Source organism: Orbicella franksi, chromosome 13 (genome assembly GCF_964199315.1).
Source record: "Orbicella franksi chromosome 13, jaOrbFran1.1, whole genome shotgun sequence".
Classification (NCBI taxonomy): domain Eukaryota; kingdom Metazoa; phylum Cnidaria; class Anthozoa; order Scleractinia; family Merulinidae; genus Orbicella; species Orbicella franksi.
Genome location: NC_138157.1, coordinates 16153098 through 16165964, shown reverse-complemented (window position 1 = coordinate 16165964; position 12867 = coordinate 16153098). Strand labels below are relative to the sequence as shown.

At 37.9% G+C, this 12867-nt stretch overlaps 1 protein-coding gene across 2 annotated transcripts; it reads right to left on the bottom strand.

Annotated features, from left to right (window-relative positions):
• Nucleotides 1-3994: 3994 nt before the first annotated feature.
• Nucleotides 3995-12571, bottom strand: LOC145465667 (hepatocyte nuclear factor 4-gamma-like). 2 transcript variants are annotated; one of them, XM_081449438.1, is made up of 6 exons: nt 12189-12571; nt 11851-12081; nt 8996-9148; nt 7819-8187; nt 6903-7139; nt 3995-6642 (listed from the first exon to the last, which is right to left on the bottom strand). In XM_081449438.1, exons 1-6 carry the CDS (start codon nt 12241-12243, stop codon nt 6359-6361), a joined length of 1329 nt encoding a protein of 442 aa, XP_081305564.1. In that variant the 5' UTR covers nt 12244-12571; the 3' UTR covers nt 3995-6358. The 2 variants fall into 2 exon arrangements, with proteins under 2 accessions (XP_081305564.1, XP_081305565.1); XM_081449439.1 differs by having other exon boundaries at nt 9020-9148; nt 12189-12492.
• Between the last annotated feature and the right edge of the window lie 296 nt (nt 12572-12867).

Genomic DNA, 12867 nt, shown 5'->3' with positions numbered 1-12867 from the left:
TTCAGTGTAATGGTGGCTAGTTATGAACGAGATGAGTCTTGAGTTTTGAAGCAGTTCATGAGTAGTAGGCAAATGGCACGAGTTATTTTTATTTTTAATTACAAAGGGTAACTTGATACTTTTGTTTTCACGAATCGTCGGTTCTAGTTCTTAGGACATGTTTTAGAGGAGACGAGACTTTAGATTTGAAGCAGTTCTAACGTTTACAATAGTAAGTGCAGGTAACGATTGTTTTGTTCTTATTGCATGCAAATATAACGAGATATTTTTATTTTTTAGTTACAATGGGTAATTTGACACTCTTGTTTTTCACAAGGTAGTAAATTCAATTAGAGCTGACGAATCGTCGCGACTTGTTCCCACGAGATGTTTGCTATTTTTAGTTACAAATGGTAACTCGACACTTTTGTTTTTCATATGGGAGTAAATTCAATTAGAGCTTACAAGTTATCGGCTATTGTTCCCAGGATATTAAACAAAAAAGAAGCTTTCCTTTCTAGAGTGTTTTTACGTTTCTGCAGTAGCAGTTTAATATTTTTATTTGATGGGCATTTTATGACATTCTTTCCAGTCCGCTATTTTTAAAGGTAAAAAGTATGAAAACTGTTCAAATGTTCTTTGAAGACTGTGTGGCACCAAGTTAAAGTGCAATTTAATTAAATCAGACTTTCAACGTGTCAGAGAGGTTTTTTCTCTTTCTTTAAATTTTCGGTGAAGTAGTGTTGTTGCGTTGTGTTGTGTAAAAAGGGTAAACTTACTACTCGTATAAAATGCGAAAAGTTCTCTTAACTTAAGTATTTTTGAGCAAAAATTCCTCTTGGGGGCTGGAAGGCTTCCCGAGGGGGTACTCCCAGAAAAATTGGTTGGGGGTGTGCGGCCCGCTTCCCAAAACCCTTACCCTGTTTATGACCAAAATCTGCGATATTCCTTACCCTATTTATGACCTGACCAAAAATTCGAAACCCTATTTACGACCTGACCCTCAAATCAAAACCCTGTTTCAGACCTGCGTTATAATTAGCTCCCTAGTTCAAACCAATGTTAAATTACCGCAAACATATAAATTTGTGAAGGGCTTTTGTTGATTTTCTTTTCGATAATGATGAAAAAGTGGCTTCTTCTTAAAGCATACCCATATCAAGGCTAGAGTGCAAAAACCGTACCCTATTTATGACCAAAATGGCCAAAATCAGCTAAAATCGATACCTTATTTATGACCAAAACGGCTGAAAAACCATACCCTTCGGTGCCGTACAGACCTATATAGTCCATATAAGATCACGTAGTCCTTCCCCGGGGAAGGGCTACGTGATAGATGAGTGAGGGAGTTATGCATGTGCGCGTGTCAGACCAATCACAGTGTGGGTTGTATCAAAGAACGAATAAAATTGCCTGTTAGAAAATAAGATGGTATCTACATTAATCTGCAGACGTGTCAGATTACTGTAGTTTGTTCAGTCAAACATTTTATGGCTTACTATTTAGTTATCTTACCATTACCGATGTAACATCGTATGTACATCATAAACTCGCAGTTTCTTTCTTGCTGTACATCGCAACCAAAAAAACTTGTCAAATCAACCAAATCATTACTGTAAACAGTTCCATGAATGCTCCTATCTCCGAGACTTATAGTTCACAAAAAAATAACTCTTGCACGCCTTGCGTGCCTATGTTTATTGATAGCAACCTTCAAAAAAAAAAAAAAATAAGTGTAGTTTTGTTATAAATAACTGTATGTGTGCTGAAGCTTTAACAGGGGTGTTGTACTGAGTTACATAGGCAGGTTTTGATGTCAAAATGAAAACATTTGGCATAGTTACTATAGCTCATCGTACAGTGGTACTTGGTCATAATTAAGCACTGTTTTGACCAAAAATACAGTCTGATAAGTCTATTTGATCTTGGAGCTGCCTGCATATGACAAGTAACAAATCAAGATTTGTCTTCTGGGAATTGTGGTGGTTAATATTCAACAAAACAAACCCACGAGTTCATCATGCCATAGCTACCATCATGATCATTCCCCGTAGACATGTCTGGTAGAGGGAACTAGGCACTGCAAGATCACAAACTTGAGAAGAAGTATTTTGTTTCACACAGTTTCAGTCATAGTGTATCGTTGTGATAGACATTTCACTCAACACTGTCAATATTCATGATAAATCATTAAAGAACAGTGAAATGGTTCATTCAATTGTTTCCTTTGTTATATCTTTCAATAGCACCAAATGTGTGGTTTCTGCTACCTCTTTAATAGCCAATTGGAATTGAGGAATGACCGGTTCTCTATGATTGATTCATAGCACTTCTAAGAATTATTGGTAAATAGTTTTTTTTTGCAAAATTAATGTAAATTAAGCTGTGAAAAATTTATAATAAATTAAAGCAAGTGTATCTACACAGTTTGTACTTTTGTTTCTGATTTGATTTTTTTTAGGCAAGTAGCCCAAGCATATGCTGGCTAAAGGAGGTATGTGCTGGCCTAATAGTTGATGCACGCGAGTCTAGACGAAAAAACCTGGCCAGAGTCATTACATTGATTTCTTGAACAAGACACTTTACTCCCCCAGTGACTCTCTCCACCCAGGTTTAGGAATTTATAAAGTGTTGGGGTAACCCTGAAATGGACTAGAGTCCCATCCACAGGTTGTGGGGAAAAGAAATACTGTGCAAGTTGCTACAGAAACTGTGGTTGGAGCTCTGGTATTTTGAGAGACATTGGCCCAATGCAGATGTTTATTTTTACCTTCATGAGAAGCTTGATCAAGTAAGAAATCATAATAGCTCCAGCTAATGCTCAAACTCAGATCTCTTGATTGTGACCATCCACCCACTTTGCCTAATGAAACCGTACCTTCCATAATTTATTTAAGTGCCTTCAATAATACAGAAATGCTTTAACCAAACAGCCCACTCATACTTCATAGATGGTCTTACTGGGAGGTTACCAACAGTTTATCAACTGACATGCACAGGAATCACTTTTACAAGAATTAGGATCTGTAAATCAACTCCTAATTATAGAGAGGTCATCCCTGTATTAAAAGAGAACATAGTTGGCAGAGGCGACCTCTGCTAACTATGAAGAGAACTGCTAATTAACTCAAGGCCATCAGACAAAGTGCAGCCTGCCACACCCCACAGGGGTATTCAAGGACATACAAGAGCATAAACAAGGATATTCAGTTACAGGAGCCAGTGCTTCTAGTTTGTTTATAAAGTGGACCCTGCCAATTTGTGTATAGTCAAGGGTTGCAGAAGGGTTTTTCATGGGTATACAAGGGTATACAATGGTTTACAGGGGTATGTAAGGGCATACAAGGGTATGCAGGGGTATACATGGGTATCCAAGGGTTGACATGGGTATACAACGGTATACAAGGGTATTCAAAGGTGGAAATATGGGTATTGATTGGTGTACAAGGGTATTCAAGGGCACTCGGGGCACTCAAGGGTATTCAAGGGTATAGAAATTCCGGAAGGGTTTTCAAGGATGTACAAAGGTCTTCCAAGGGTATATAAGAGTGTTGAAGGGTGTGCAGAGATATTCAAAAGTATACAAAGGCATTCAATACTATTATTAGATGGCTTGAGTTTTTTAGCTGATATAATGCCATGGAGTCAAGGTCCATAAACTCATAAAAAAAAGAACGAGGCCAATATCCAGCCACCTTGACGGAACAAGCTTGGTCAATAAAGGATTTATTATATGGCTTTCGGGGAAATTTTTCTTGCGGGACACGGTGGGTAGTCAGGAGCGGGCAAGATAGCTCCATCTTGCCTGTTTGGGTAGGCCATCACGGCGCAGGATTTGATTCACCTTGTCCGCTCACGGAGCTAGCAATGCAATAAGGTAGCCTAATATAGATTATAACGTCCTTAAAATTGTTGATCACAGAAAGATATGAAACTAGTTAGAGTGAGAGGAGGGTCTGTAGGAAGGGAGTTATGGCATGTTTGCTCAACACCAATTAAAGAGACGAGGCCGTGCTAAAAAAGGGGAAATCTGTTTATTTTCCTGTTTAATACTGTCAGATATGTTTGGATATGTAAGATAACCTGCTTAATAAACCTTATGTAGCACAAAAATACCTCTCAATCCTGAATCTAGAAAATAATGTCGCAGAAATAGCGTGTGATGATGAAAATGGCCTGTAGTGTGTTATTTCATGACACAAGATACATGTACATGTCGTCTTTGGCAAGTTAAGAGGAAGTAAATGAAACATTTTAGAATCCAGTAAGCTTTCTTTCTATGGACCAGTGTTTTAGGTGACAGGAAGTCTAGTAGCAATTCATTCAAGATACCCCTAGATTGCACATGTAGATGAGTGCAGTTATTCAATAAACGCCTTAAGGTTATTATTTTTAGGGAATTCTAAATCTAGTTATTTGGTTTTCCTAAGACCAACCAAAGTAATATTTAAGTTGGCAATTCTTTTCTTTTTCCTGGACTGAAACCTCTAGGCAAATTGTTCAAAGTAAGTGTGTAAGTTCGGCAATTAAGTAGTCCTAGAAATAATAACTTCAAGGTAGACTGAATTGATTTCCTGCACTGACAAGAAAATGTTGTAAACATGAAATGCGAAAAAATGATTAATTCTTACTTGATAACAATTTCCCAAAATAGTGTTTTGGGAGTGTAACAGAACTTCCTGTCTTCATAAGGCTATCAATAAAATAATCAACTCTCCGTAACTACATTGCAGTAGTGAGCAAATTATATTTTAGCCTTGGTAATCTTGGCACTCTGAAGAGAAGTTGCATTCTGGTCAATAGCAAAGAAAGTAAACTTCTTACTTTTTTTCCTAGTCTGGTGAAAGCTCATACCATTAATTGGTGCTCTATCTCAGTGTGATGCCAGATGCCTTAGTGTGATGCATTCCCACAAGCATCAAAGCTTAAAAAATTACAAACTAACTGACTTGCCCTTTAAATTGGTCTGCTATCATACAGTGCATTCAAAATAAAGTTTAATATTTTTTGACTATGTACAAAGGAGGACAAAAATTCAAAATGCCTCCCATAAAAGGGGCCTATTTCCTATAACACAAAGCATGACTACAGGTTAAGGATCAATAATTGATAATCCTTAGCCAGAAGCTATCTACTTTGAGTTCATTATTAAATGGTGTTTCCTCCTATTAAAACAATTAATTGACTTAAAAATAACTGGTTCTTCATGACAAGATCATCCTGTTACCCAGTTGCACAAATCCTTTGTGGAACCAGCAGAGGAAGTACCAAACAAAAGATCTGCAAAGCTGCACATGACTGTGGAAAAGTGTCAGTAAAAGTTGTTCATATTTGCACTCTTGTTGGTAGAAAATTGCAACTTCCAGCTTCAAGTCAAATCTGGCCTTACACAATGTACAATGCACATATAAAGCTTAAGTGGAACTCCGCCTTATGACCACTCTACTTATGTCACTGTTAAAGGCACTCTTTTTGGCCCAAAGAAAATGCTTAGTCATTTTCTTTTTAACAACTCCTTTGTCTTACCACCCCTAGTTCAATATTTTATGGTCCAAAGGCAGTCATACTGGCGTAGTTCCGATGTATTTAATAAAGCCCCTTTTCAGACTATGAGCTAACTCATTACAAAAATAACCTCTCCAAACCAGAACTTTTAACGGGATCTAAAAATCGTACTACCTCAGCTGTAGTCCATTGCTCCTACTTTATTGTAACAAATTCTAACTGCCTTCTAAAGCCAAACCACTATCATTAGTGAAGTGACTTCTCCATTGGTCAATTTAAATAACTAAATCACACATTGTACAAGATGTGATTTAAATGAGTTAATAATTAATACATGAATCTACTATTTTAAATTCCTTTTTGGAAAATACAGCAGACTCAATTTCCTTGCTTTACCCAGGTTTCTATGATCAGTACATATAGTTTTGCAGGGGGTTGATAAACAGTTGTATGAAGGGGCAGACTTGATAAAGTCTTTACCAGAACAGTTTACCGCTTGCAGAGAAATGTGAAATAAGAACAGCACAGTCTGGTAGTAAACAGTTGTGACCAGCTCCACATGGAAACCCGTATTGTTTAAGCACTGACTGTTTGAAGGTAAATACATTAATCATGATGTTGTGGATTCATGAAGAGATACCTTGCATAACCACAATACATGTTAGACAGGCTTGTACTCATTCGTGGGAGCATCTTTACATGACAACCTGGGAAAGAGCTGCAAAATGAGACCTGCTATCATTAACCTGGTGTCTACAGCATGTGAGACTATTCTCTATTCAGTGCCCTGTGACTTGGTTCTGTTCTAAGTCTAACGACTCAACAACAGCCACACCCTAGCTATGCGCACTCTCTTTATCTATCACAATCACTGTCACGTATCAAATCTCTCTGTCTTTGGTACAACACCTCCAGGAAGAGATGTGGAGGGGCCAGCCACAAATTTTCTGTCATGGACTATAGGTACTGGTTGCATTGGACAGGCCACACTGGGGCCTGGTATATTCACAGGCGATGTCAAACCTGGGTTGAATAACTCGGGATGGGATGAGGGAAGAGTGGTCACTGGGGACTGAGCTGTTGGAGTTGAAGAGGGAGGGGGTGAGGCCAATGGAGGCACAATGCTTGCTGCATCAAGTTGTTCAGCAATATTGGCACCTGTGAAAATGAATAAGAGTGTAAGAATTTATCAACACTGAGTGACAAATCCATCCACTTTTAACATGGTGGAGAACGCTACATGCAGAAGAAACGATGATTCCCATGTTTTGCAAGATGAAAAGTACACTGCTATGGATCACAAATGAAGGAATGGAAACTACATTTCTAACCTCCCATAAAATCACACCCCTCCTAAGCAGTCAATTTTCCTGGTCACAATGTGCCTATTTATTTTCAACTGTGTATGTGAAACCAACCTCCAAGTAGCATTTCCTGAAGAAGGTTGTCAACCTTAACTACACCAAACAGTCTCGCAAACTGCACTTGATCGATCATCTCCTTGGCTATGCTCTGCATTGTTGGAAGCATTAGGAGCAGCTCCCCAAACTTGCCGCGGCTATCATACTGGTCTTTGGCAATGTGATCCTCAAGCATGGTCTGAACTTCAAATCTTAATGATTTGATCTTCGCAGAATCACTTAGTCCTTTTGCATCTAGCGCACAAGAGACATAAAATGCAGCAACAGATTAGAACTGATGATCACGAGATTGACACTTGGTGTGTTTACAGGGAATTTTGTGCACCAACACAGCTCACCAAAATATTACTGTTATGTAAAGCCAAATTTTAGCAATTGTTTCCTTTGAGATATTTCTGTTGTTTACAATGATGACTTTGAATTCTGTTATTATAGGCTCCACTTTTTTTGTGCCCTTTATTGGAGCTAAACCACTAATGCGTCTGCTGTTTGTGAGTTCACATTGTTTGACATGACTGTATTCTTCACATTTACATTTCATTTAGCACTTGTACAAGGGGTTGTTTGATTAAAACGTAACAACTCTCAAAAGAAAGAGGTACCTATGAGTAACCAACAAAAGTGACAGAGGGTGGATGGAGGTTGAAGCCCAATAAAACAACGACAAACAAACAAAGAAACCAAAACAATTGAAGGGAAGTGAGCATAACCACTTTGTGCCAAATTAATGCCTTTTTTTCTCTCGCTCAGATATTTCTGTTTCAATCTGCCTGAGGCCTTCAATTCATTTGAAAAGCACTGCCCAGTATTTTTCCCGGCTGGGCTTTCATTTTGGAGAAAATGAAGCAGAACCTACAGGTCAACATGTTGAACATGGTAAATGCTTCCAGCCCTTTGTCTAACAATAACATACCAGGATTAAAGAACACAATAGCTTTGAGGCAAGCATGTTCAGTATCGTCAACATTCCATTCTTTCATGGGTTCGACCAGCTCGTCAAGGACACGAATCGCTATTCTCCGTACTTCAGTGTCTGCCGCTGTTCTTGGTATCACAAGGTCATTTCCGAGTAACAAAACATCCTTTACATTCATAGAGCGTCGTGCACAACCCAGTATTAAGTGTTCAGAAGCATGTGCCCGTAGTAAGGCCACTTGATCATCCAGTAACAGTTCACAGAAGGCTGGTATGTGTTTTGCCCACTCCACTAACACCAGAAGTTGTTGACGCATTGACTCGCAAATATCGCCATAGTCTGCTTCCTTGTCCAGGCAAATACTTTCTGTTTTTTTGAAATACAGGTGATTGATGTTAGGTCAGTGAGGGAGACCAAAAACTTTGTGACTGGGGGATTTGAATGGGGGCTCTAGAGGGCTCTGGGAATATGCTTCTAATGAGAAGATAAGTACAGACAATTCCTTATCTTATGAACGGAAAACACCTCAACAATTCTCCTCAATATTTATGTGTCTTATATCTTATCTACGTAGACATAGATATCTAGGTAGATAACTAGGTAGAAAGTTTTCAGTTATAACAAGCTAAATTACCAAAATTAGGTCATCAAAAATTCATCATGTGATGGTCTAGTCTCCCCCAAAATAACAACAGGCAATAACTGCAAGCACCAAAATTTCATAATACACCTACAAATGTCACTAGTGAAGTTTCAAATGCAAAAATGAAACTCACACCTAATACATACAGTATTCTAGTAATTGATAAACCAAGGCTGTGGTCTAAGAAAAATTACAAGGGGTCCAAAGGTTTCCAACCATGAAATCCTGGGTGCCCTGCACTTAAGCTCATACATGTATGAAAAAGTAAGTTTTTCCAGTGGCCTAAAGGTAAAAGTTAGTAGCCTGTGGCACTGTCCTCTCGACCAAAGACATCAATAACTCTAAATAAAAAGAGTTTTACATTAATTAATCAAATTTTATGGACCAAGCCAGAGGTAATCTATATGATTGATGCTGCACAAGATATGCACAGGCAGCCAATCAAGTTGGCCAAGTCACATCACACCAGACAGAATGTATTAAAGATTATTTGGATGTGTATTTGATGCTTTACAAGTGTTTTATCATTACCTAAGACATATCCAAGTAAACTACCTGGAGGTGAAGTTGCAGGCCGGGACAGAATCTCGGCTGATAATAACACACCAGTTGTGAGGCCATGTCTGTTTTCTGGGTCCTCTCCACGAGGCCTTTTTGATATGGTATCCCTCTCATTTTGAACAGCTGCAAAGAGAGGTGACACTGTGAAATAGCATTACTTATCTTGTTTTGTAAACATAATGGTTCAGGAACAAAATTCATGTTCAGGAATATCTATTATACAAAAAAAGGAACTGATACTTTTTTATCTGAGGATTACAGAACCCTTGCTTCTCAAATCATTAATAATTCATCAAGTTTAAACAAAGTAAATCATGGCTGTGACTGTTTGAATATCTGATCTCAATTAGCAGAGATTTTTACTTATAACTTTATTTCTCCATTTTCTCCTTAGTTTTAGTGTTGATTGAGGAGATATATTGAACAATCGAGACACTGTTGCCTTGCAATCCCAAACACGTTGAAAATTCGTTGATACTTTGCTGTGCATTGTACTTTCAAATCTCTTCTTGTTGTTTGGAAATGTGATGATGCACCGTCGGTGGTGTTTTGTACATTACATAATCATCACAGATAACAGCAGAAAAAAGGTTTTGAAGCAGATGATGTCTCTTTTTCCTGACTTGTGCTTAGCAAAATATCAAATACAATTGATTGCAATTATTTTGTAGAGGGTAAAGAAACATATACCTGAGCAGAAAGGAAGAGCTAATACAACATTCAAACCCAGAGACAAATTATAGTTTGAGAATTTCTCTCAGCTTTCAAAGGCAAAAGATACATGTATCTCAAACATGTTTTACAACAGGAATGCAAAAATATGATTGACCTGCATGATGATATATATTAAATAATCATGCACATTATATTTTCCATGGAAAGTGCATTCTGCAGATATGCAATAATAATTAAGCAAACAAGAAATTAGATGTAAATTCTAATCTTTCGAGCACAAAACAAGATTTTAATCTTTGACTGCTTGTTGGTTGTTTTAATCATAGTTCGCAAAGGGGAATGGTTATGAAGCCCGGCAAACATCAAAGGAACAAAAAAGATGACAAGATTTATGTTGGAAGGTCCATGACCATGCACAATCTTTTGTTTTGCACTCATACACTTTACATAAATTACATAATCGACATGTTTCTCTTGGTTAGTTCCTCGGTGAGTAGTAAACAACTATTGTGTTTTGTGCAAGGTCAAGGCCAAAAATGAGAACAAAAACATAAATCAAAGAACTCTGCAGGTTTCATAAACATTCCTCTCTGTTAGCCATGTTTTAATTAAGCTTTATTCAACTTCTTGTTCAAATCAGTTAACACATTTTAAATTACTTTTGAAAATTGTTTCTAAATTTAATTATTAACATATTTTTACTTTTCTAGTATTATACTTCATCACAGGATGTCATCTTGTGTGGGTCATGAGTTAAGTCAAGTGATATACACCGTCTTTAGGACTCCAAAATCATGTTAGTATAATATTTCAACAATTTTGTCGCTTATGTAACCTTCAATAAAGATTTTTTCCCATTTCATGAATAGTTAGTACTTTAAAAACGATTTTAGCCCTAAGGAGATATTTTAATAATAAGATAAATTTTTAGTTCTAGTGTGATTATCGTTTCATAGTGTCCTTACTTAGTGGGAAAGCGCAGTTAAGTTTGACACTTTGTTAATTTATTATCGTGAAGATAATTCTTACTGTCCTTTTTTGTTTATTATAGCCCCAGTGGGGCTGGCTCTAAAGAACGTTCTTATGGCATCATAAAATTAAGGTGAAAGAACCATCCTTCCTAACAGTTCCTAAAAGGTCTGTTTTTGCAACTTGCTGTTGCTGATCAACCCACGAACCCTTCTCTCTGCTCTTTCATCCAATTCTTTATCATAATTCACATCATGTAAATGCCGCTAGACACGCCAACTTCGTTACCATACTGAAAGGTGGAAGGAGTGGTAAAACATGCTCATAATTTGTTTCTGATACCAAAATTCACCTCTACACTTTCAAGGGCTTCTTGTGCCAAATTCGCCTGTAAAACCTATCCTGTATTAACAAGGATTAAGCATAACACCTATTTTCCAGTCTCCACTCCTTGATTATATGGTATCAAATGAAAAGAAACCCATGATCCCTTGGTACACATTATATTTTTGCAAAATGTTATTTCTGGCTAAGTGAGTTTATTTTCAATATTATTGAAGGCTACTTCAAAGATTGTTTTTCTTTCTTTGTAGCAGATCCCTGAAGAGTAGCAATGAAGGAATGCACAAGCTCGGCCTTTCACAAAATCCAAAATGGTCTACTCCAATCACAACTTGATTACATAACTAATTATCTTCAGTTTACACAACTTTCTATCTCCAAAGAGACAATCTAACGCTTTGAGAAAATTCTTAATCTGAAGCCCTTTGTCCGCCACGTTCATTCAGGGATTATTTTATCGTTTATATGTATGCTTAACTCTTACTGATTTGCATTTTCACAACAAACCCCCAAACACGCGAACGTTGATTTAAGAAATTATTAAGCTGACTGTGTTACCAGTTCAAACAGACATGAACTGCTGGAAAAGAAACTGGGTTAAAAACTACAAACTTTGATGACGATTTGGATCAGACTTTGAACATAAAGTAAATGCTTTCTTTAAGACTCTAACAACCGCAAATCGAGTACGTGTATGCGAAAAAAAATGAACTTTCTGTTGAATCTCAAAGCAATAAACTTGAGCTTATATCAAGTGCAGTTTACGAAGGCCAACGATGGCCAAATCCCACGCAGGCACAAATATTAAATGATGAAGCTACTGCTTACGTTTTTCTCACCTTCTTTCTTCATGCCGGCCCGAAAACATTTTCGTAACCGACAGTAGCGGCATTGATTCCGCTTATCCTTGTTGATCACACAAGCTCTTTGAAAACGACAAGCGTAAACATGATTTTTCCTCACGCTCCGTCGAAAGAACCCCTTACAACCGTCACAACTCGACGCTCCATAATGCTTGCCCGTGGCCTTGTCGCCACAAATCAAGCAAGCTCCGTCTTCACCATCGTCGCCTGCACAAAAAGAACGAAGTAGAACACGGTTACACAGATCACCTGGACAAAATAACATGTGCGTGATGTTACCAACACAATTGCAAGCGATCAGAGTTGTTTATTACCACTTTTACTGGAGCTCTCGGCCTGCTTCACACCATTAACTAGCTTGTCGGTCATTGACGGCAACAGGAATGGACTTTAATCCCTAGAGAACACTGTGTTCCGAAACGGAACCCTCTACGCTATATTTATAGCGGGCGAAGTTGTACTTTGAACTCGAGGAGTCCCCAATTGAGCTTGGAAAAAATATGGCTGCTCATGGCTGCCACGCATCACAATGCACCAAGGGTTGCAACGATATAATGGAGGGTGGTACTTATCAAGTCATGTGACCCCATACCCCAAGGCACGAGATATTGGTGCACGATATCGAAATACTGCTCGTTCTTCGAGAACTTTGAAAACTAAATACTTTGTTTTGATTCGTGACCAAACCAAATGAAATATTACGCTTTTTAAACGGAATATTTAAAGAAGCTTACTTTTTTTGCTCTTAACCACTGTGCGCACCGTGGCCATTTTTTGTTGGTCATGGGGGGGGGCTTGATTTAAATTTGGGAAAACCTCATCCTTAGAAAAACGTAAATAAAGGTCATTCGAGGTCTCAGATTAAGAAACGTAATGGCTAAACAATGAGGCTAAAATGGGTGAATCTATGCCTGTATAAATCCTTTATCTTAGATTGGTTCCCAGTCCTTAAGACACCACTCCCTGCCTTAATTTAGACAATTCAAACGCCTA